Below are 22,230 nucleotides of genomic sequence, written 5' to 3' on the forward strand. Positions count from 1 at the left end.
GAGTGGATCGCGATACGCCATGCATCATTAGGACGGTGATGAAGGGGAGACAAGCAACGTAAAGCTGGACACTTCCTATCCTTAACCTCCGTATGTCCAGGATGGGCTGACCATGTTCTACGCAAGGGTTCCGGAGCATCTACGCCCGAGTCTCTCTCACCAGAGATACTAGGTTCTGTCGTCTGCGCTATGTGTATCAGCGAATGCGCGCCCCAATAAACAGATCACTACGCACTTTGTATAGTCGCAACTGCTGAGCCGTTTTCGCCTAGGGTGCCGCCGACGCTAGCATTGATGGAGGCTGCTGGCAGTGCCGTACGCAACGACTGTCAATACCCCTCCCAACAGATGTCAGTACCCTGTACGACGACAGTTAGTATCCCGCGCAGCGACGGCCATAGCTCGGCTAGCCATCCATGTCGAGACACACGCTGAGTTCTCGTAGGTAGGGACCGCGATGCGCACAATTCGGTCTTGCTGATGGGCCGATGTTAGCGCGGGCAACTTCCGGATAGTTCGTGATGGGCGGGTCGCGTATGTGCCAATACGATTGGTGATTGGCGGGTTGATAGGCGGGAGCTTCGATGTCGATGATGGTTTATGGCCCCTTCATCACCGACACTGCCCACGATCTGCGGGAAAGGAGCGGGCTGAAGCCAAAAAGGAGGCCAAGCAAGGGATTCAAATCAAAAGGGAAGCAAGAAGTTGGATTTAAGTGGTAGGTCGAGGTTAGCACCTCTTCTGTCTCCTGCTGCCTAGTCTCTGCGAGGTCGTGTGGTGAGCGACAGCGAGGCCAGCTGAGGTTGATCGAGGCTCACCAGAAAGTGAATCTACACACTCACAGGTAGAACACGGCCACGTCGCTGGGGCGCAACCAAGGGAATCCTCACCAAGAGAACAATTCTTCTCAGCAGGCCGCGGAACATTTACACATTGTACATTCATTGCTGAACTTCTTGTTACAGCGTTCAGTTGTTTGACGATGCAAGCGATCAAGCCGCCTCGAGCTCCGCGATGTACTTCTTCGACTGCTCGTCGCCGGCGCGCTCGAGGATCTAGGGAGGGAAGTCCGTGAGTACGGTGATGAAGCGACGGGTGGAGGGTCGATGCAAGAGACGAGACGTTGGAGAGGTGAGAGGCGAATGTACGACCATTCGGCGGCAATGACATGGAGGAGGCACATGATTTGGAGAGGTGGCATGTGGGGGGATGTAGAAAGAAATTAGGACGCACCTCGATGAGCTTCTTGACGTACTTGTCCTGAGCGTCCTCTTTCGACGTGCCCTTGACCTCGGTCCACGCGTCCCTGCATGGTTGCTGAGCGTCCGGCGGAAGCATGCATATATTTAAGCGTCAACGTACCACTTGGCCTTGCCAGTGAAGTCAAGCATGCCCGGGCGCGTCGTCGTGTTGTCTCCGACCTTAGCTGAAAGACGCGTCCGCCGGTCAGCCCTCCATTCTTCGCATCCTTGCATTTCGCCCACTCACCCTGCTTGAAGTACTTGTAGAACTGCATACATGCTATGAGGTCAGCGATCCTGTTGCCATCCAAACGCGCGCGCCACGCACGTAGAGCTGGTCGTCCTGGGTGGGCTTGATGGGGCCCTCCTTGGGGAGCGAGCCGATGATCTCGACGGCCTTGTTGAACTTGGATTCGGACATGGTGGTTTGGAGCAAGGAGGATGGGCTTGACGCGGGCAGGCGACGCGATCTGGAGATGCGCCAGGAAGCGTGTGATTGATGGCGATTGGATCAGCGTGGGAAGTATGCGCCATTTCGGGAAACAAAGAGGTTGGACTTTGCCTTGCGATGGGTCAGTAAGAGTGCGATGGCGGGATAGACAAAAGCTGTGAACGTCTGGGACACTGGAAGTTAAGGGAGATGCAATTTTTAAAAATGGTCCAAAACCCGTCAATGCCAGCTCTTGGGATCTATACTTGTATAGAGTCACGGTAAAGCCCTTCAAGGGAAGTGCTCCCTCAGAAAACCTGGAGTATATCTTGCTAGGCCCAATTACACGAATGATGATGCGGCCCTCAGTGAAGGGTGGGTCGACCTGGTTGCAGACTGGCAGAAGACGCCAAGATAGCTCCTCGCGCGCAACCTCGTGTTGACGGCCATAATTTGGCGGATGCACCTGATTCCGTCAACCAGAGCGCCACCACATGTGGTACTGCCGCCCTGTGGACTAGCAGCGCAGCTTGAGCACGACAAGCCCTCGACCCCAGCAGCCCTCCAGAGCGGCCGCATCGCGGACGAGACTGAGGCTCGGAGGCGTCTATTTGTTCATGTGGCGCACGGACCTTGATCACGTGCAGCGTGGCGCCTTCTCGCCGTCGACTGCGCCGACCACAACGACGACGAGCACCGCATCCGGCATGTCGACCGCCACCGCCGCCTCCTCCATCCCCGCGGCCCCGCCGTCCCCGCAAGAAATCCAGCGTAAACTCTCCGTTCATTCCGTCGCAAAGTCGAAGGTACGCTCGCCCGCCCGCGCGCCCCTCGGGGGTTTCGCTCACCGCGCGGCAGTCGCAGACAGGCGTTTCGCCCCAGCCGCCGGCGCAGCAGCTCCAACAGCCGCCCCAGCCCCAGCCTGTCGCCGTCCCCGCGCCATCGCCATCGCCCGCACCGCTGTCCGTGTCCGGCACGGAGAGCGACTCGGACTCGTTCCTCTCGCCCGACGTGTACGCGCCGGCCGGTAGTCAGTTCGTCCCGCAGCAGCCGCTCTCCGCCATCGCGGAGCGGCGCTCGATTGGCGGTGAAGACTCGGAGGACGAGGACGATGCGGAAGGTGCAGGTGGATGGCGCACTGCTAGCGAGGCCTCCGTTCCGCGCGGGCCGCTCGGTGAGGGTACCACGATCCTCAAGGCCGGCTACCTCTGGAAGAAGGGCGAACGCAGAAAGGTGCGTGGGGCGTGCAAAGCGTGCATGTACGTGTGCCGATATGTCCTGCAGACGTGGAAGAAACGTTGGTTCGTCCTTCGCCCCGCGCACATCGCATACTACAAGAGCTCGGCCGAATACCAGCTCCTGCGTCTCCTCGAGCTCGGCGATGTGCACTCGTGCACAAAGGTGTCCCTGAAGCGCCATGAGAACACGTTTGGCCTTGTATCGCCCGTGCGCACGTACTATCTGCAGGCCGCGACCTCCAAGGAGGTCGATGAGTGGGTCGCCGCTGTCGAGGATGCTCGCAAGGCCCTGGTCCAAAGTGGCGAATTAGGTGCAGCGACACCCCCCATCGCGATCCCTGGTGCCACCGCACCGCGCCCAGTGCCAGTGACCCCCAGCCCACCATTCCACCAGCCCGCGATGACCTCTTCCGACTCCGAAGATGCAAGCCCCCGTCGCACATATTCCATGTCGTCGCAAACGCCTCCCACGCTCTCGACGTCGCCTGGCAAGGCAAGCGGAGTAACGGCGTCGGGCGCAAAGGAAGCGGGGAAGACGATTCTGTCAGGATATCTAATGAAGTGCACATCGAAGCGTCGCGCGTGGCGCAAGCGCTGGTTCGTGCTCACTCCGGAGAAGCTCGTCTATACGGGAAGTCATATGGTGCGCCCCGCCCTTCTTTCATTATCTCTATCACTCCCTAACAGCTTCTCCGCAGGACTCCAAACCACACCGCCAGTTCCCCTTCACCGAGATTCTGGATGCCCTCGAGTTCGACATGCCGCCGAAGCACAAGGACCCGGCGCATGCTACGTCACCCCCGCCGCAGGAGGCCATCCCAGAGGAGTCCGCGGACGCGTACACGTTCAAGATCGTCACGACGAGACGGACGCTGCTGCTCTGCGCGCCGACGGAGGAGGACGAGATCAAGTGGCTCGGTGCGATTCGCGCGCTCATCGCGCGGAGGACGGAGAGTGGGGTAGTTCCTGGACGGACGGCGAAGGGCGCGGAGGGAGCACCCTCTGCTCCCCAGCCCGCCGGGGCGGCAGCAGGGACACCTGGGACCAGCAGTGGGATGCGGGGCAAGATCCGGCGCCTAAGCCAGAGCGGGTCGGGGGCGCCACTGCCTGCTGGGGAGGACGCGGCGGCGAAGGAGAAGCAGTCCTGAGAGTTCGTCGCGAGGATCGGTCCTGAGACTTCGTCTTGGGAATGGTCCTGAGACCTCGTCTTGGGAATAGCCCTGAGATTCGTCTCGGTCAGTCCTGAGTCCCGTCTCGTTACCTGTTCTCTTCTATGATCACCCTTCGCCACTCCTCCTGCCCCACGGACCTTTGCCTTCGCTCGTTATCAAAATGACGCTACGTACCCTTATTACCGTGCATCTACTACTCGCTATCTGTTATGCCTTTGTTTTGGCTCTAATTCTGCGTTCAATAATCCAAGTGTACCATCTTCGCCTTCTGGCAGGAGCAGTCGAGGAGTAGGAGTCGAGGAGCACTGGAGTAGTGGGAGGTGGGCCTGATGCCGGAACGTTTAGACGCTGGTCACAACCAGCGAAAGTCGACGCAGGTCTATCTAACTGTGTGCGACGCAGCTAGTCGTAGCTAATCGAGCCGTTACTTTGAGGTAGTAACGACGCAGGAAGCGACGTCAAACTCGCTGGACCAGGACCGACGCCGATGCGCGTGACATGTCACAGCACTGTCACAGTTCGACTTTTCCATTGTGGCTCCATTCGACGACTGGACGCCACGCCACGGCCTCTACAAAAGCAGTGAAGAGGATGAACGACGAATGTATGTTCCCAGAACTTAAGGTCTATATAGGGTTGTTATGCATACAAAGGTGGTATGCGGTGAATTCTCGTCAATAGCACGAGAAAGACAGTCATCCCTTAAAGTCGTGAAGGAGGAAGAGACGCGCACCAGGATCGATTACGAGGAGTCACCCCAGTATTGGCGTCGAGGCTTGCACACGTCGAACGTTGTGCCGCAGAAGTACAAGGCTCTCCGCGCGCATGGAGGGAAGGTCGCTAGCGCTGCTGAACACGCAGGCATAATCAGAGTGCGGGTCGAGCTACGCAACACTAATCGCCGTCACGGTGAAGAGCTACTTACGCATCAGCTAGTCCAGCGTTGCGATCTACTCACGGAGTGATTCCGCATGGACGGGCATGATCAACGCGAATGACTTGCTGCTGCTGCATTGTCACTTGCAAAGGGCAGTTCGTTGGAAGGCGAGCGGCACCGTTTCGAATGCCTGACATGAAAAGCGCTCCTGAGTAGCCGTCAAAGCTATCCTGAGCTTGCTCCGTCACTCGGCTACGGGCCCCTTCTTGATAGGTTGCCTCACTCACTGCTATCGTCCGAGCCTCAATTAACTCAGCTTCGTCCATTGCACAAACTGAAGGCAAGGTCGACAGAAGCCGCTACGTCGAGGCTTCTCTAGGGAGCAGTAGGGAGGGTGGATCTGACGCCGCAATGCTTAGGCGCCGGTGTGATGCCGGTCCGTGAATCTATAGCGTGTACACGTCGGGGGAGGGATAACTGAAGCATAGAAGGATGCCTATCTGAAGAAGGACTCTGGAAGTGGTCCGACGCAGCGCAGCGGTCGTTTTCCCGAGCCACGGGGTTGGGTCAGCAGGAGGGATGCACCGGCGCTAAAGAGGCCGCGCGGGTACTCGGTCGGCCGGCGCCTAATGCGGTGATCAAATATTCCGAAAACACGCACGAGGCGGGGTCGCGCCTCGTGTATCGCGTTAGGCGCCGGGAGCGTCGAGCAGGGCTACCGCGGGCACTGCCCTGTATGACGACGGGGAAAGAGGAGGGGGAGGAGAGGGTCATGCCGAGGCGGCGGAGACGCCGTTGATGGGACTGGTTGGTGTTGTTTGCGCGCTTCTCAAGTTCCTTGCTTTATACCATCACCATTGCCGCCCGACCCTAGCATGAAAGCGCCCCTCTGATAGCCCCCATCGCCGCTCATCGAGACCGCCGTCCCCCTCAAGATGCCGCCCGCAGCGAAGCAGAAGCGCGCCGCCGCAGACCGCGCCAAGGGCGCCTCGCGCGCGAAGAGCGGCTGCTATACGTGTCGCATCCGCCGGAAGGTCTGCCACCGCCTCCAGCGCGAACGTTAGCTGATCATGCGTAGAAATGCGACGAGGAGCTCGACCCCGACGGCGCGTGCAAGACCTGCTCGCGCCTCCGCCTCCAATGCCTCGGTTTTGGCACTAAGCGCCCAGACTATCTCCGCGTCAGTAGCGCCCGTTTCCTTTTCCGCGATCCCCACAGCTGACTCACCGCAGGATAACGACAAAGTGAACGAGATGCGGGACAAGATCAAGCTCCATCTCGCCACGAACGGCATGATCAAGGGCCATGCTGGTGCCAGCAGCCGCGCCATGGACGATCGCCCCGTCTGCATGCTCCACGAATCCCCCAACTCGGAATTCACCCCTTCCCCCGAGAGCTCGCCCCAATCACCTGCATACTCCCTCAACGACGACGACGGCTTCTCCGGCGGCGAGTATACGCTCGGTCTGCACCGCCACGCGCTATCGAGCGTCCGCGACGACAAGTATCCCATGCCCAACCTTAGTGCGCTTTTCCTTTCCCAGCGCTACCGGCCTTGCTAATCCGTAATCCGTCTCACAGCCCAACGACAATCATCCACATCCGCCCCGCCTACCTCTTCCTTCGACGATCCGCCAACAAGCTCTTCGGCGCTTATGGCGCCCTCACCTGCTCCTGTAGAATGTAAGAAGTCGTAAATATATTGTAATGTCAACTCAACACCGTGTACGCCAGTGCCACAACCCTTCGGGCCAGACGCACTACCACAATATGTGAGCACCTTTGGCCAATTGTACAACATAAACTTCTCCACGTGGGGAGAAGACTCGTACCTCACCGATCCTACCACCTTTGGGGAACTTGGCCTCTCGTATATGCCACAGATGACCATTCCAACCCCGTTTGGCTTCGGCAACGACGAGTTCATTCACAAGTACTGCAGCCGGCTGGCCAAAGCGCAGTTCCTTCTCGCGGACCAGTCAAAGTTCGCAGACATTCTCTTCAGCCCGATGCAGTGTTCCGAGCTACTCAAAAAGGCCGCCAGGCTACTGTCAATGGTCGACGACAGTCGGACACGGGACCCGACACGACGTGCGCTCTCGCTCACGGACGTCAAGCTGCACCACGATGCGCTGTGGCGAGAAGCAAGCGAGAACAATGGCGGGGAGGTTATGCTCTGGAATCAAAAGACACCGGAGGAGATTGCTACAGCTGCCATGATCACCGTCTCCGCTTACCTGTTCGACGGTGGCCGTGGTCGCTGGAAGCCGTGGCTCACCGTTCTGTGCAAGTGGGCCCACGACGCCTTGTACTCGGATTTGCAGACCCCGCCGGCACTGGCGCTCATCAAATGCACAGAGCGTGGGCGTTTCCTCATCAAGACCGCAATGTGGTTCGACGTGCTGGCATCGGTGACAACGCAAAAGTCGCCCATATTCTTCGACACGTTCCGCGAGCTGTTCGGCCCTACGGAGAGCGGCATCAGCGAGCTCGACATGCAGGAGCCGCACACGGACTCGCGCCTCTCCATGCTCGAGCTCATGGGCTGCGAGAACAGCGTCGTGTGGGCGCTGTCGGAGACGACCTGCCTCGCCGAGTGGAAGACCAAGGCGGAGCGCGCGGGCCAGCTCTCCACCAAGGACCTCGTCGCGCGCGCCACCGCCATCGAGACCGTGCTCGCGCAGCCGCGCCCCGCGCCGCCCTTCGGTCTCACCTTCGACCCCGCCGCGCACGACCGCCAGCTCACGGCGGACATCTTCCACGCCGCGGCGCGCCTGTACCTGCACACCGTCCTCCACGGCGCGCACCCGCGCGTCCCGGACATCCAGCACGCGGTGCGCGCGACGCTCGACGCGCTCCGCCGCGTGCACGACGTCGCGGCGGGCCCGAATATCGTGCGCAACACCGTGTTCGCGGCGTTCATCGCGGGCGCGTTGGCGGATGGGGACGCGGCGCGGGCGGAGGTGCGCGGTGTACTGGAGTTGGGGGTCGGCGGGACGGGCAACTGCCGCCCGATTAAGGATCTGCTGCAGACGATATGGACGGAGCGTGCGGCGGCGTCGCCGTCTAATCCTGTACCGTGGAGGGAGCGCCTCGCGGAGGAGAGGATGCTTCTGGTGTGAGGGGAGGCGGCGCTCTAGTGCGCGGGTCCGGCCCTCGGGAAGCTTTGCTCTGGAGAGGGGAAGCTGATTGCCGACGGAAAGGTAGCGGCGGACCCTGTCGCTTTTTGGAAGTATACCTCGGGCGCTGGCAGGACCCGTAAACTGAAGCTTTGTTTGGATGCTGAACCAAGAGCGAAGCTACGGTTGTGAATACCGAAGCGACGGCTGTGAATACCGTAGCAACGGCTGTAAATACCGAAGCGATGGCTGTAAATACCACCTACTTACATGCGTACTGTGTCCTGGATTTCGTATCTGTTTTCTGTCTGCTGTTTGTTATCTTGTTTGTTGTAGTAGTCATACATAATCTGCTCACGATGGTATATAAGTAGTATTTGAACGTGCTTTGCTTGTTGGGCTCGCTGTATTGTCGTGAGATCTTCAAGCTTTGCTAGGGCTGCACCTAGGTGCTTGATTTGTGGCCTCGGCGGAAGCTCGAAGGAGAACGGCGCCATTGCCGTTCTAGGGCTTCAGTCAATGTCAATGCCTTATGGCGAGCTATCGGGTTCAGGTCATTCACACAAGGTAAGAAGGCAGCGACGATGAGATCTGGATTCCGAGAGAAATACAATGCTATAGTAGTACAGAGAGTCGATGCACGAAAACAGATAATTATAGGTAGAGACGAGACGAGGAGAGATTAAGATACTCGTAGGATAAGAGGGTATGAATGTCACTCTGGTACTTGCAGTCTGTCAATCGGGCAGGATACAGAATCCATCCAATCTGTCACACGCAGAATGTTGGTTGCTGAGAGAAGCCAAATTCAAAAGGCGGGCCTGACGCTCTCGAGCGTTGACGACATCGCAAGCGTCTAGGAAGATGTGCCCCGTCTTCTCGAAGGCGATCACCAGACTCTTCAAGCAGACGAAGGTACTCGCACTCGGGCGGCATCACAAGCATCACGGTAAGCGACACCTGCAGCGTCCCACTACAGCAATCCTAAAACGAACACATCAGCTTTCCAGCACTGCGAGCACAAGCCAGGTCGGACTTACCCTCTTCGCAAAACACATAGACAGGTACCTGCTCACGGACGCCGGCCTTCCCCTGAAGACGGACGCCCGTCCACCCTTACAGCCCCCAGGTGACCAGCGCAACACTTGAGTAGCTGCAAGTGCAGCCACTTGGTGTTGGAAAATGCGACAACTTTGTGCTCGCAAGTGCGACACTTTGGTGCTCGCTTGATCGACCCGGCACCCGTTATGGCCTGGAGCAGTGACTGCTTCAAGCCAGCCCAAAGGGTTGAGTCGCAGAACACTACCTCCCAGGCCATCCACCGTCGAGTATGTTACGATTCGGAGGGGGTATTGAGATGTGGGCGCGGTTTGCACGCGGAAGCAGGGAGAGACGGTGTAGCGTGTGTTCAAGAGGGAATTGTGCGTGCGGTCGTAAGGCTTGATGGGAACTGTTTGATGTTGCGCTTGAAGGCTTGAAGGTAGCCTACTGCGCTCCAGAATGGGATAGAGGTTGTGCTTGAGGTCGTCGCTGTCGATGTGGGAGGCAGAGTCCCCAAGTGGGTGGCAAGGGCGATGATGTGATGGATGCCACGAGAGGTGAGACGCTCGTTGGGTCTTGCGTTGTTGAGACGCAATGACCCAGGGTTCACGTTCCTGTAAGACGGCGACACGACACTGAGCCAAACATTAGCGATGGAAGCCGACGAGAAAGCATGTTACTTACTGCGTCGAAGGTTGCGTGAGGCTATGAAGGGGGTTAGGAAGAAGGAGAAAAGGAACAATGGTCAATTACGCAGCAACAGCAAGCTGCGTGGTCGTGATCGTGCTGCCGAACGGTAAGGACAATGGCGGCTCATGCCTCTTTATCAAAACCATGTTCGCGCAAAGCAGCGTGACCGCATCGGTCTCCTGCTGACGCTGCAGCTCACCGTTGCGCAGACGAAGGTCGCGGTTGCGCTCACGGAGGTCGCTATTGCGCTGGCGAAGGTTCTGCTCATGAGCCGCGTGGTTCGCGACCTCGAGCTCGAGGCTAGAAATCGTATGGTCGCGCTGGAGAAGCTCGAACTTCAGCGCGTTGCGCTCAGCGACGACGGCGTTGACATCCTCGTCATGCTTCGCCATCTGTCGCTCGTTCGCCTGGAGCTGCATCAGCGCCTCCTCGGCCTGCACGCGGAGCGTAGCCCGCTCGGCGATGTGTGCGTCCCGCTCAGCGACGCGCACACTCCTGCTCATGTCAACTATGCGCTTTGCCTGCCGCAGATCGTGCTCGAGCACCTTCGTGTAACTCTCGAGGGTCCGAATCCGGGCGCGGAGCAGGTCCTCGCTCTGGCTGTTCGCGCGCCTCAATTCGTCCTCGGACTCACGCCTGGCGAGCTTGACCTGCCTGTTCTCGTGCTCGAGGAGGCGGATTTCGTTCTGGAGGAGATAAATGTCGCTCTGGAGGAAGTGGACGCGGTGTTCGTAGCAGCGGGCGGCGAGGGCGAGGAGGGGGTAGTCGTTCACGATGTCTGATGATAGTGCGGGCAAGAAGTCAGCAATGGGCGACACCGCAGGCGACAACGACGGCGCTCACCACGTGCGTCCTCCAGCTCCGCCTCCTGCTCTTCGTTGTCGATCTCCAGCTCCAGGTTCTCGACCTCCAACTGCTGGTTCTTGGCTTGCAATACCTGGCTCTTGTCCTGCAATTCCTGGTTCTTGGCCTCCAGCTCGTCGATCTTGTGAAGTGCGCGACGTAGCTCTGCTGAGGCGTCGGCGTCGGGAAGGAGGGTGCATAGCGCGCCATACATGCGCATTGCCAGTGATGGCAGCAAGCACGGGAAACCGGCGATGAGGTAGAGTACAATGTGGCAAAGAGAGACGAAGGCGACGATGCACGCGGAGACGGTGCGAAACTCTTGGTCCTCGTTCGAGGCATAAAGTGCGTAGAGGAGCTCGCCGTACACCAGAACAGTGAGGACGAAGAGGATGTCGATGGCGGCCATCATGGTCCAGTACAGGGAAGTCATGATCCAGTAGAGGGAGGTCATGATACAGTAGAGGGGAGACATTATTCTATGGGAGATATCGGATGAGTGATGACAGTGAAGAGATAACCCGATGGTTGTTGGTAGGAAGTAATGTGTGCATGGTCATTGACCTTTCGCCACTTATAAGCCCGGCGCCTATTGTTCCCAAAAGCAATTGATGCGCGGTAGGGCCTTGATGAAAGACAATTGCATCAGCCGATAGGCGCCGTCAAGCACTGCCGAATCCAATTTGTGAACTCTGCGGTGTCGGCATGGGGGCGTACACGTAAGGAAGCAGCAGGCGGGAGCACCGGATTGTACACCATCTGGGCTTTGAACGCGCCGCCGCACGCTTCGGAAGTTCGACATAGACGTGCGACAGGTGGGGTGACTCGACAAGTTGCGCGCGCCGCAGACAGCTTGACTTGAGGATCACAGAAGGCACGCAACGCACGCAATGGGACGCCGGTAATTCTGCAAGGATAAAGCAGCGACGTTACCAGGCAGTGACTTGGACCAAAGGCCTGTGGGAAGGAAGGGCCATCTTCTGTCTTCTGCTGCTATCCTGTTACCGGTAGAACATTGCGGGGAGGCTTTGGGAAGGTCGCGAAGGAACCGGAACGACTTCCTCGTGGGGCGGTGATGATGGATGAAAAGCAGCAGACTTTGTTTCCCGAACGAGAACAATGGTGTCCAAGAGAACAGCCATCCGGGCTAGATACTTCCTCACAAATGCCATGGAAGGGCACCTCCCAGAGTTGCCTGTCAAGACGCCCTATGTATATCGCTTGTCAATGTAGACGCTGGGACACTACCATCCGTGTCTCAAGCTGCAAGCTGGGAATAAAAAGGGCAAAAATTAGCAATTACTACGCATTTCGTCCAATGGACACTGTGGGATTTGAACCCACGACCTCACGCAATCGTATGATGCGAAGCGTGCGCGCTACCCCTGTGCCAAGCGCCCATTGCAAACTCGTTCATCCAAGACAGTGCCAATTCTTACATCGCACCTTCACTCTTAGTGACTTTGCCCTACCCTTTCCCTCCCTCGAAAGCAACAGTTTCCTACATCCAGCTAACAATACACCATGCATACAATGCTATACATACAGTCCCCCCTCATCCGTTCCTTGGTAAACATGCTGAACGAACTTGCCGACTCTGACTGTCCGAGTACAAGCTTCGAGCGAAAATACCATCCCTCGTCACGGGTCGCTCTCCGCCCCGTCTGCGTCCTCCTCGTCTTCCTCCGCGTACGGATCACGTCCCTCGCCCCCTGTCCATTGACGCTCCCATAGTGCTGTCCCATTCGACTGATCTGGTGGGATGCCCAGCATGCTCCGAGCGCGATGTAGGCGCGCGAGCAGGGATTGCCGCTCGTCCAGCAGGCCATTGATATAGTCGATGGCTGCATGTATATTAACGTACGATTCGGATGTATACGCTGACATGAACTCACTCTTTGCAAGGACGACATTCTCGCTTCTGGGCCCTGCGCGTCCGTCGATCTTCTCCCCGTCGATCATCTTCGCCTTGCTCCTTGTGTTGCCTTCCCGTCGCGTATCCTTCTTGCCTAGACACAAACTCGTCAGGACATTGCGCACTATTGTAAGATACGATCCACGCACCATCCCGCATCGCCGCCTGTTCCTCCGCGGCTATTGCCTCCCTCAGAGCCGGCACCGTCTCACACAGAGCTTCGTATCCGCGGCGAATATTCGCCCGCCGCTTCTGCTCGCTCTGGATGTGGTTCGCCTTCTTCTGCGACGGCGTCAGGAGCGCGGCTGCGTCCTTCGCTGCAGTGCCGCTCCCCTTGCGTGCCTTCGCCTTCGCCTTGCCCTTCCCTGCTGCGGATCTTGTCTTCGGTGCGGATGCGGCGCGGGCGGGGGGCTCGGGCGACAGGGATGTGGATGCGGACGAGGGGGTCACATCAGGCGGGCTCGGCCTCTGTCGTTTCCTCGGGCCGGATGCCTCAGCAGGTGCAGGCCGCGTCGACGGACCCGTGAACGCATCGTGAAAGTGGTGCGGGGGGAAGGACGAAGTGGGCGAATGCGAGGGTCCCGCGCCCGAGGACTGCAGCGGGTAGCTGTACTGGTGCGGCAGCTGCGGCGCGGGTGGATAGTGGGGATGCTGCTGCATCTTCTGCAGGATGGGGTGCGTGTCCGTATGCGCGTGCGCCATAGGGATGCGCGGGAGGTAGCCGCCGCCGTACGCGCCCGCGCCCATCGCCGCGCCTGCGTCCGCGAGCGACATCAGGTCCTTCGTCGCCTGCGCGAGCGCCTCGCGGTCTTTCGGGGGCGGCGGGATCGCGTGCGCGTGGTGGTGCGGGTCCTGATGGTGCGACGGCCAAGGGGGCTGGAAGAAGGGATCGCTGTTCATGATGAGGAGGCCGGTGGCACTGGTACTGATGAGCAGGCGCTTGTGGTCGTCGGCGGGCGGCGCGTCGTGCTTGTCGTCGATCGTCGCCGTCAAGATGAACGTGAAAACGGAGGCGACTGCCGCTGGGCGTCATACTTATCACCCACGTGGCTTTCAGAGGCCCCGACTCACCAATTCAGAGGCTGAAAGATGTGAGGACTGAGAAAAGAGGGGAAGGACCAACGCGATGCGCTGCGCAAATGGTGGATGTCGAGGACAAGGGAGCTACCGGTTCGTCTGCTCTCGACTTATCGCTGCCATTTCCCCTTTTGAGACGATTCAGGCTCGCCACCGCTGATCATATTGAACTTGTCAGTTGCATTCAATGGGTATGGTGCACTTGGAAGGGTAGCACACGCTGGGAAGCTAACGGACTCCCGCTCAATGCAGACAGGCCCCGTAATTTCCCGAACATCGATGGCGACGTCCAATCCATCCCGCTGCAGTAACTTCACACGAAGCTCCATAGATTGCAAGAAGCAAGCGAGCTTGATAGCTCTACGCTACAGACGAGCATGGACCAAGGTGTTTCTCGCAAGCCCCATTTACGCTTGCGATCCGAAAAGGGAGTGATGAAGCTGGAAGAGGCTCGAAGTTGCCGCGGTCGCCATTGTTCCGTTTTGGGAAATAGAGACTGCTGCTTTTCTTCAACCATCATCGTCTCACGGGGGGCTCTCGCTGCTTCCTTGGCCACCTTCTCACAACATGTCGGCGATGGTCTAGCGGCAGAAAAATGGCAACAGACAGCAGAAGAAGTGGCAAATGCTGCCCCTTCCTTTCCACAGGCCTTTGATCAGATGGTGTAGAATCCGGTGCACCCGCCTGCTGTTCCCTTACGTGTACGCCCCCATGCCGACGCTGCCGGCGACACAAACCAGATTCGGCAGTGCTTCACGGCGCCTATCGGCTGATGCAATTGTCTTTCATCAAGGCCTTACCACGCATCAATTGCGTTTGGGAACAATAGGCGCCGGGTTTATAAGTGGCAAAAGGCCATGGTCCATGCACACGTTACTTCTTACCAGCGACCACCATCGTCCAACTATCTCCCATTGACCGATATCGCCCCTCTGCAGCATTATGATCAACGTTATCATCCTCTCGATCCTCAATGGCCTGCTGTACGGTGTCGGCCCCTCCGTGCTGCAGGTCTTCCCCCTCGCTGTCGTCATGTACATTATCGTCTTCATCTCTGCTTGCCACATCACTCTCCACCTCATCCCCCGCGTCCCGCGCTTGCTGAAACTGCTGCCAACGCACATTTCTGGCGCGCCCCGCACCCTTCAACCCAACGCTGATGCCACAGCCGACCTGCGCCGCGCCCTTGCGAAGCTGGAGGTCGAGCTGAAGGAGGAGCGCCGCGCACACTCGAAGACCAAAGAGTTCCAGGCCGCATCTCAGGAGCAGCTCCGCCGCGCAAGCGTGACGATCGAAGAGCTGAAGGCTGAGAACCAGGAGCTCCAGACCAAGATCCAAAATTTGGAGACCAAGACCCAAGAGCAGGAGGCCGAGCTCGTCGACGCACGTGGTGAGCGCCGTCGTCGCGCCCAATGTTGCCGATCGCTGACTTCTTGTTCCTGCTGCATCAGACACTGTGACCGACTACCCCCTCCTCGCCTTCGCCGCCCGCTTCCTCCAGAGCGACGTCCGCCTCCTCAAGCATGAAAACAAGCAGCTCAAGTCGCAGAACAAGACCCTTGACACCAAGACGAAGGACCTCCGCGACGAGCTCCTTGTCGTCAAGCGCGAGAAGCGCAAGGCCGAGCACCAGCTTCACACCCGGATCCGCACCCTCGAGAATGACAACCGAGCGCTGCAGCGCGGGCTGGACAGCGCCAATCACTACATTGCCACGAACAGAGAGGTGGACATCGTTGAGAGGGCTAAGCTTCGCATGCAGGCCGAGGAGGCGCTGATGCAGATCAAGGCGAACGAGCGGCAGATGGCTAAGCGTGAGGATGGACTTGACGCGGTCGTCACCGCTGCGCGCAGCTCTTTAGAACGCGAACTTGCTAAGCGTACGCACATCATCTCTAACCTCGAGCTCGCGGTCAGTAACCACAGGGGTTATGAGGAGAGCCTTCGCCAGCGCAACGACGACCTTCGTCAGCGCAACCGCGACCTTCGCCTGCGCCACAATGTGCTGCTGCGCAAGCTAGCGATCGATGCGGTCACGCTGTCTCGTTTGACCATGGCTTTGAAAGAGAGGCATGAGCCGGCCTTGTCCTTCCCATCCAGCAGCAACAACACCGTGGCCGCGCAGGCTGGTGTTACCTCGTAATTGACCATTGTTTCCTCCTCTACCACTCCCCCTTTTCAGCCTCACACCAATCTCGATGCGGTGAGTAGTCCGGTTCTCCTTCTACCTGCGTCGCTCATTGTGATTGTTTTAGCCTGTCGCATCTTCATCCTCCGTTAACGCGGGCCCCATTGCATCGCAAGAGCGCGACTGAACTAGCACCCATGCCCCTCCTCGTTTAGCATGCTCGAGCTACCTCGACGTCTAGGTACTTCTTCCCGCGTCGACGTCGACCCTCTCGATCGAGTCTGCGGCATGTCTTGAAGTGCAACCCTCAACCCCGACTTCGAGTCCGACCATCACAACATCCTCAAGCTGTGCAACATCCTCAGGTACCTCGTACGAACCTCACTGGCCTCGCCATCGCAAGACTACGAAGTCTCTATCTTCTTTCAAGAACACACTTCTGCATCTTGGCTTTCCCTGCTTCCGCGTGTAAACCGCGCACACAGCTCAAGACCCCCTCTGAATCGTAACATACTCGACGGTGGATGACCTGGGGAAGTAGTGGTTGGCCGAATCAACCCTTGAGGTTGGCTCGGACTAACCACTGCTCCAGGCCATAGCGGGTGCTGGGTCGACCATGCGCGACCGCTAAGTGACGCGCTGTCGGCCCGGGGGCTGTAAGGGGGACGGGCGTCCGTCTTCAGGGGAAGGCCGGCGTCCGTGAGCAGGTACCTGTCTGTGTGCTCTGCGAAGAGGGTGAGTAGGAATTGTTATGCCCAAGGGTTTTCTGTACTGACTCCTTGCTTCAGATTGGGCTGCGGTGACTTCAGTGCTACTATTGTCGCTTAAGTAGTACTACCGTTGCTTCGACTGCGCGGCACGAGAAAGGTCCAGCGCTCGACTCGATGGAGACGACGTGCGTCACCTTGAACCCTTGTGATGTCTCCAATGCTTGTGTACGCGAACGCTCTACCGGTGGTCCTTTGGTTCGTTTGAGCAGCCAACATACTGCAGCCTGGAGTGGACTCATTGCATCCTGTCTGATTGACTCCTACCCGATTGACAATGTTGATACCCTCCTACTATATATGCTCGCATCTAGTTCTTCTCCCCTCTATATTTATCTGTTTTCGTGCATTGGCTCTCTGTACCATTACTTCACAACTGTATCTCCCTCTCGCAATTCATCTCTCTCCGTTGCAATCCATCTCGCTCCAACTTGACAGAACTTGGAACGAATCACACGATCGAAGAAGTAAACATCAAAAGCTTGGTATTTCTATGCTACAGGTATATCGTCATGCGTTCCAGACATGGTATACAATGCGGGTGAAGGAAGGGCTCGGTAACGAAGGAAGCTCAGTTGACCGCGATCTTCTTCGGCGCAGCCTCAGGCGACGTCTTCGGGAACGTCACCGTCAGCAGGCCGTTTTCCATCGTCGCCTTCACCTCGTCTTCCTGCAAACCACGCGTTAGCTCTCCATCCTGCCCCCACCAAATCATACCACGCTGTTATACTCACCTTCACCCCTGCCGGCAGCTGCAGCGTGCGCGACCACTTCCCGTAGCGCCGCTCGCGCACCGCGTACCCGTTCTCATCGCGCTCCTCCGAGATCTTCGTCTCCGCGCCGACCGTGAGGCGCCCGTTGTGGAAGTCAATCGTCACGTCCTCCTTCTTGACGCCCGGGAACTCGAAGGTGGCGGTCACGACATTCTTCTCAGCGTCTTCGTGAAGGTCCATTCTGCGAATAGTAGTCAGTCGAGATGTTCTACCAGCTGAAGGGATACAACGAAAGCTTACCTGGGCTTGAGGGCGCGGGGCGCATCGTTGGAGCTGCCCTCGCCGATGCGGCGCTGGGTGGACTCGCTAGCGCGCGGGCTGAAGGCCTCGCTGAGGAAGCGATCGATGTCGTAGAAGGGCTCGTAGTAGAAGACAGACATCGTCGTAGGTTGGTAAGTTAGAGAGTCGAGAGACTTGAGTTGTCGCTCGAGTTCTGAGTTGTTGGTGTTTCTGTGCTGAGGAATGCTGCCAGGCGAGCCCGCTCTTATCCTCGCTGCTAGTCTTCTGGAAAGTTCAGACTGAAAGCATACTGGAGCAAGATCCTGCGTTCGAGACTTTTCGAAGCAGTTCGCGAAAGGGATGAGCGCGACGTTCGCTCGAGGTCTTTGGACGCGAGGGCATTGCTAGAATATTCGAGAAGGACAGTGTGGTCAAGCCAGCGCAGTTGTCCGCAAAAGGCATTGTCTGTCTTCAAGGGCGCTAGGAGTGCATAAAAGGGAGTAGCCCGCTTGAGCGTATCGTCGATGAGATGGTACAATGCGGGCGTAGATGGAGGAAGGATGCAAGGCGGGACGAGTGTGACAGTCAGCGTGACCCCCACGCACAAGGTTGATGGACTCACACGGACCCACAGCTTTAGGGACCCTCGCGGCTGCAACGTCTGGCCTGCTCGTGGCCAGGTCGGCTGCCTGGTAGTCAATCGTATTCGTTTGGTATAGTACTTTAGTGAATCCTTTGCTACTTTAGTAGACCCAGTCCTTGGATACTTTAGTGATTGTTAGTCCATCCATACAATGCTGTATTGTATTTTACACCCTCGCACCCTTAGGAAGGAGAGCGTTCCCGATAACCCTTAGTATGTACACTAGCAGAACATATATACGCATTGAACACGACCCAGGTCGATGATACATTATGCACACCACCTCTGCCTCCATCCACGATGCCACCGCTCGCGCAACTGCGGCGCACAGACCATGGCACACCACGCCTACCACCCACCACCCTTTGACTTATCCGTGCTCTTCGTCTCCGACACGGGCTCGTCGCTGTCGTGGTGCGTGACGGTCTCCAAGCGGATAGCGACGTCGATGGTGTTCGTGCCGACGCCCGGGCGCGCGCCCGACGTCCAGGTTCTCCGCGGGCCTGACGTCTCTCCGCCGCTCGTAGGCCCGCCGCTGCTGGTGTTCCCGTGCGCAACGCCCTCAGAGACGCGGACGATAATGTAGGAGAACTAGAGGGCGGGTTAGCGGCGGTCTTCTGACAGGGTGTAGATGATTGACAGGGGGTGCAATTGACGATGGATACTGCTCATGACAAGGGAGGTACAGGAGCGGTAGAGATGAAAGGAGAGAGATAGATGCAGAAGACGTAAAGATGAAAGCCAACGTACCACAATCCCGATCGTCGGCGTCTCCAAGTCTGTGGCGACGTACATGACCAGGGAGTTCAAGCCGAGGAGGATGATGTGCACCAGCAGCAGGATGCTGTAGAACCCAGCGGACTCGAGCATGACAACGAGCAACTGGTGTACGGCGTCCTTCCGCCCGTCGGTGAGGTGTTGTACCCCGCGTCGGACGTGCCAGATGCGGTATGCGATGAGGACTGTGGGGATGTGTAAGTAATCAATGAACAGTGCGAGGGAGTACGAGATGGACGTACGAGATGACAGGAGGTTCGTGTACAGCGTGAATGCGACGAATGCGATCTCCGCTTTCGTCAACAAGCCGGAGTACGTGAGGACGCCTCTCGGGTAGAATCGCATGGTGTACAGATACCAGATTCCGGTCGCTGGGGGAGAACAGGTTAGTGAAGACCAGTGCGCACAAACTGCAAGACTTACAGGCATTGACAATCCAGCCAAAAATGATTGGCGCGGTGACATACCAGTTCCCTCTCCAGACGACGTAGACGCGGTAGATCTGAGGAACGTCGTTAGGAATGAGATCGAGCAGCGCGAGCAGTTGACCCACGATGAAGGCATCTGAGACCAATATGCTAAGATACCAGGCGGAGTTTGCGACCAATGACCAAGACGAGTTCATCGCCCCCGTGTCGATGAAGCCGTCGGGTTGTTGGTGAAAGCGCAGGCCGTAAAGTACTCGTGTTGTTGTCGTTATGCAGCGCTGAGAGCTTCGTCAGCCCCGAGACATAGAGAGGGAGGGGGCGAGCGCGCATACCACAGATACCAGGAGGAACAATGCGACGTGCGTCGCGACCAAGTACTTGTTTACCCTGCGATGCTTGCGCTTCAGGTACAGCATCCGAGTACACTCGTACGCGACGGCGATGTAAAACCCTGCGGACCCGTCAGCACCCCCAGGAAATACCCGATCGCATATTCACGCACCATAAAGCAACGTCTGCAGCGTCGCACCCAGGAAGATAGTGTCGATCTCCCTCAATCCAGCGGCCATGGTGACGATCGTGCAGGGGGAATCCGATCTTCTAGCGTCGATGCGTCCGTGCCGTATAAATAAGGAAGGACGGGGGACGAAGGAGCGTTGCGGGACGGAGGGAGGAGGACAGCGGCGGAAGGCCCCTTGCTCGTCGCCATCCAGGCCTTATATGCGATGAGGCGGTACCAAAATTCTGGTGGCGGCGTAACGATCTGCGATCGACTACCAGGTCCGTAAGGCCCGCCCCGCCATGCCGGCTTCGTGAGCCCCGGCAAGCGAGACCTTTGCCAAAAGGGGCGAATACACTTCGGATCGAGGGAAAAGAGTGGGGAAGGGCCGGGGCTGCATCACCGCCAGGGCCCGCGCCATGAATGTTCCTCTGGGGGATCGACGACGCAGTGAGGGGGAAGGGGAGGGGTAACAGTACCCTGAGAAGAGTCTGGAGGCGGGCGGGTGCCTCGTATGCCGGTTACCATGTCGGTCAACAATGTGCCCCTCCTCGACTGGAATCAAATCTCAATGCAATGCATCATATGGGTGGCGCGCCGACCATGGCGCGGCAGAGCACCTCCAACGCGCCCATTTTGCAACATTTCGGCGTCAAGCGAGCATGTCCGAGGTGCCTGCCTCCCGGAAAGCGTGCTCGGGAAAAGGAGCGGCCAGTTGCCCCTAGAAACTGTATAGTGAAACAGAAAATTCATGTCCTGGGCTTGGCCCACGGGGAAGCGGGGCGCCTCTCTGGGAGGGGCTGGGCCGGGGGAGCGCCATCCTCCTGTGAGGAGCGTCCCTCCCTGTCTGTCCCGAATGCTAAATCCAGCTTGGCAAATTCACTCGGTCTTAACGGGACCCACTCTCGGGCCCTTATTTGACGACGTCGAACGTGCCCTGGCGTGCCTCGAGTGCCGGTGGAGGATGGAGGCAAAGTGGGACGGATGTGACAAAAGGGGTGACTCATACCGTCACGCTGGACCTATGCGGACCTGCACGTTCTGCCGTGCAGCCGCAGTTTGCGTGCGAGGCAGTCAGTTGCCTCAGCCAAGCACATCATTCTAGTCTTCCTCATGCACGCATGTGCAGACAAGGTTACGGCGAGAGTCATATCATTTGGACTCAGCAGAAGGAGGAGCCATAGAGGGGCGTACTTCGAACTGCAGACAACTTTCATATATGTGGCCAAACGTAGATAGAGCAGCGTGTATTACGCTAGAAATGTACGTGGAGGGGATGGGGAGTAGTAAGTCATCGTATGTCGTGATTGGAGAACGTGGTTGGGCGCTGTCAATTGTTCTAAACGCTGGGGGCAGAAAGGACTTGATCTTGCGATTGACGTGGCAAGGGCTCACGAGAAAAACATGATCGGCCGTCGACCCAAGCTGTCAGACCTCATACTCAGCGGCGCTCCAAGTCACCGGGGCGCGGACGGTCTGACGCTCGCGGTGGGACAATCAGTGTACACAGAGGCGGCCCCTTGTAGCTGAAGTATCGCTGGAAATCTTTGCCGCCCCTGCATCTTTTGCATCTAAGAAGGCCGCAATACTTCGACTTGGAACGGTCACACCACGCGAGATGAGGAGGTCCGTGGAAGCTGGTAAACCTCGTCAGACAGATGAGATTCGAACAAGTATGTGGCGACGTACGGCCCTTTCCAACAATTCAGCTGGTCGCATGTCTTCTCTCTGTCTTCTGGCGCGTGCTGATGATCTGGGTGGTAACGACATTGGGGGTAGTCGCAGGCCGTCTGGAGCTTTGAGGTCAGTGGGAATTGGGCACGGACAACGACGCGACGTACAAAATTAGGATCGTCCGCATGGTATACCATGTAAGGGCTGAGGTTGTTCGGGTTGTCCTCGTCGCCAACGAGCTCGAGGTAGTTGCCGCACTTGTTGTCATTGCTCGTGACCCAGATAGTGAATCCACACATTCTGAGGGAACGGCGATGAGCGCTGGGCGAAACCAACGTACAACCATATCGATACACGCACCTTAAAACGCAGAGTCTATGGGTCAAGGAGAGGAAGGGAAGAAAGCTTGATCAACCCGCACTCGTAATGCCACTTTATATGCCTTTTTAAAGCCACCAGGGTGACTCAAGGCCCGAGCACAATAGCAGTCACAGTGAGAACGCGCAAGGGCCCTCTATGCCACTGCAGCCTGGTCGGATGCGATTCTTGTCAACCATGCGACCAAGGCTTCTATGCGGGTAGAAGCGCGTCGTCATGGCTCACGACACGTCGATAGCACGTTGCAGGTATAGAAAAGCTGCGTGTAAGTAACGCAAACATGGTCTTGACATCTACCGTT

The 22,230-nt window shown here is 57.9% G+C and overlaps 11 protein-coding genes and 1 non-coding gene across 12 annotated transcripts; 4 read left to right on the forward strand and 8 right to left on the reverse strand.

Moving 5' to 3' along the window:
• Window positions 1-663: 663 nt before the first annotated feature.
• On the reverse strand, window positions 664-1,951 carry SCHCODRAFT_02627359 (acyl-CoA-binding protein). Its single transcript, XM_003031547.2, has 6 exons — window positions 1,570-1,951; window positions 1,489-1,510; window positions 1,363-1,426; window positions 1,234-1,306; window positions 819-1,055; window positions 664-762 (listed from the first exon to the last, which is right to left on the reverse strand). The coding sequence occupies exons 1-5, from the start codon at window positions 1,660-1,662 to the stop codon at window positions 993-995; spliced, it is 315 nt and encodes a 104-aa protein (XP_003031593.1). The 5' UTR covers window positions 1,663-1,951; the 3' UTR covers window positions 664-762; window positions 819-992.
• Window positions 1,952-1,980: 29 nt separating this feature from the next.
• Window positions 1,981-2,272, reverse strand: SCHCODRAFT_02627362 (uncharacterized protein). The gene has a single exon (XM_050345405.1). The coding sequence runs from the start codon at window positions 2,248-2,250 to the stop codon at window positions 2,014-2,016; it is 237 nt and encodes a 78-aa protein (XP_050200231.1). The 5' UTR covers window positions 2,251-2,272; the 3' UTR covers window positions 1,981-2,013.
• On the forward strand, window positions 2,216-4,517 carry SCHCODRAFT_02579730 (PH-domain-containing protein). The gene is made up of 4 exons (XM_003031976.2): window positions 2,216-2,477; window positions 2,530-2,904; window positions 2,956-3,552; window positions 3,608-4,517. Exons 1-4 carry the CDS (start codon window positions 2,289-2,291, stop codon window positions 4,055-4,057), a joined length of 1,611 nt encoding a protein of 536 aa, XP_003032022.1. The 5' UTR covers window positions 2,216-2,288; the 3' UTR covers window positions 4,058-4,517.
• A 932-nt stretch (window positions 4,518-5,449) lies between these two features.
• Window positions 5,450-8,486, forward strand: SCHCODRAFT_02627364 (uncharacterized protein). The gene is made up of 5 exons (XM_050345406.1): window positions 5,450-5,992; window positions 6,037-6,138; window positions 6,191-6,482; window positions 6,540-6,641; window positions 6,693-8,486. The coding sequence occupies exons 1-5, from the start codon at window positions 5,894-5,896 to the stop codon at window positions 8,078-8,080; spliced, it is 1,983 nt and encodes a 660-aa protein (XP_050200232.1). The 5' UTR covers window positions 5,450-5,893; the 3' UTR covers window positions 8,081-8,486.
• A 1,255-nt stretch (window positions 8,487-9,741) lies between these two features.
• SCHCODRAFT_02579737 (uncharacterized protein) lies at window positions 9,742-11,126 on the reverse strand (the record flags this gene model as incomplete). Its single annotated transcript, XM_003031546.2, has 3 exons — window positions 9,742-9,753; window positions 9,803-10,586; window positions 10,652-11,126. The coding sequence occupies 2 exons, from the start codon at window positions 11,124-11,126 to the stop codon at window positions 9,868-9,870; spliced, it is 1,194 nt and encodes a 397-aa protein (XP_003031592.1). The 3' UTR covers window positions 9,742-9,753; window positions 9,803-9,867.
• An 844-nt stretch (window positions 11,127-11,970) lies between these two features.
• SCHCODRAFT_t116 lies at window positions 11,971-12,051 on the reverse strand. Its single transcript has one exon. It is a non-coding gene; the product is annotated as a tRNA-Ala (tRNA).
• Window positions 12,052-12,102: 51 nt separating this feature from the next.
• On the reverse strand, window positions 12,103-13,719 carry SCHCODRAFT_02627369 (uncharacterized protein). The gene is made up of 4 exons (XM_003031545.2): window positions 13,638-13,719; window positions 12,716-13,582; window positions 12,547-12,660; window positions 12,103-12,495 (listed from the first exon to the last, which is right to left on the reverse strand). Exons 2-4 carry the CDS (start codon window positions 13,464-13,466, stop codon window positions 12,293-12,295), a joined length of 1,068 nt encoding a protein of 355 aa, XP_003031591.1. The 5' UTR covers window positions 13,467-13,582; window positions 13,638-13,719; the 3' UTR covers window positions 12,103-12,292.
• An 866-nt stretch (window positions 13,720-14,585) lies between these two features.
• On the forward strand, window positions 14,586-15,786 carry SCHCODRAFT_02502348 (uncharacterized protein; the record flags this gene model as incomplete). Its single annotated transcript, XM_003031974.1, has 2 exons — window positions 14,586-15,033; window positions 15,095-15,786. 2 exons carry the CDS (start codon window positions 14,586-14,588, stop codon window positions 15,784-15,786), a joined length of 1,140 nt encoding a protein of 379 aa, XP_003032020.1.
• Window positions 15,787-16,999: 1,213 nt separating this feature from the next.
• SCHCODRAFT_02627376 (HSP20-like chaperone) lies at window positions 17,000-18,090 on the reverse strand. Its single transcript, XM_003031544.2, has 3 exons — window positions 17,552-18,090; window positions 17,273-17,492; window positions 17,000-17,208 (listed from the first exon to the last, which is right to left on the reverse strand). The coding sequence occupies exons 1-3, from the start codon at window positions 17,689-17,691 to the stop codon at window positions 17,110-17,112; spliced, it is 459 nt and encodes a 152-aa protein (XP_003031590.1). The 5' UTR covers window positions 17,692-18,090; the 3' UTR covers window positions 17,000-17,109.
• A 127-nt stretch (window positions 18,091-18,217) lies between these two features.
• SCHCODRAFT_02303749 (uncharacterized protein) lies at window positions 18,218-20,123 on the reverse strand. Its single transcript, XM_003031543.3, has 7 exons — window positions 19,881-20,123; window positions 19,711-19,829; window positions 19,504-19,656; window positions 19,374-19,452; window positions 19,193-19,321; window positions 18,924-19,135; window positions 18,218-18,764 (listed from the first exon to the last, which is right to left on the reverse strand). Exons 1-7 carry the CDS (start codon window positions 19,945-19,947, stop codon window positions 18,522-18,524), a joined length of 1,002 nt encoding a protein of 333 aa, XP_003031589.1. The 5' UTR covers window positions 19,948-20,123; the 3' UTR covers window positions 18,218-18,521.
• SCHCODRAFT_02303748 (uncharacterized protein) lies at window positions 20,124-20,847 on the forward strand. The gene has a single exon (XM_050342311.1). The coding sequence runs from the start codon at window positions 20,301-20,303 to the stop codon at window positions 20,796-20,798; it is 498 nt and encodes a 165-aa protein (XP_050200233.1). The 5' UTR covers window positions 20,124-20,300; the 3' UTR covers window positions 20,799-20,847.
• A 634-nt stretch (window positions 20,848-21,481) lies between these two features.
• On the reverse strand, window positions 21,482-21,850 carry SCHCODRAFT_01095216 (uncharacterized protein; the record flags this gene model as incomplete). The annotated part of the gene is made up of 2 exons (XM_003031542.2): window positions 21,482-21,667; window positions 21,719-21,850. The coding sequence occupies 2 exons, from the start codon at window positions 21,848-21,850 to the stop codon at window positions 21,482-21,484; spliced, it is 318 nt and encodes a 105-aa protein (XP_003031588.1).
• Between the last annotated feature and the right edge of the window lie 380 nt (window positions 21,851-22,230).

This window comes from Schizophyllum commune (genome assembly GCF_000143185.2).
Source record: "Schizophyllum commune H4-8 unplaced genomic scaffold SCHCOscaffold_6, whole genome shotgun sequence".
NCBI lineage: Eukaryota > Fungi > Basidiomycota > Agaricomycetes > Agaricales > Schizophyllaceae > Schizophyllum > Schizophyllum commune.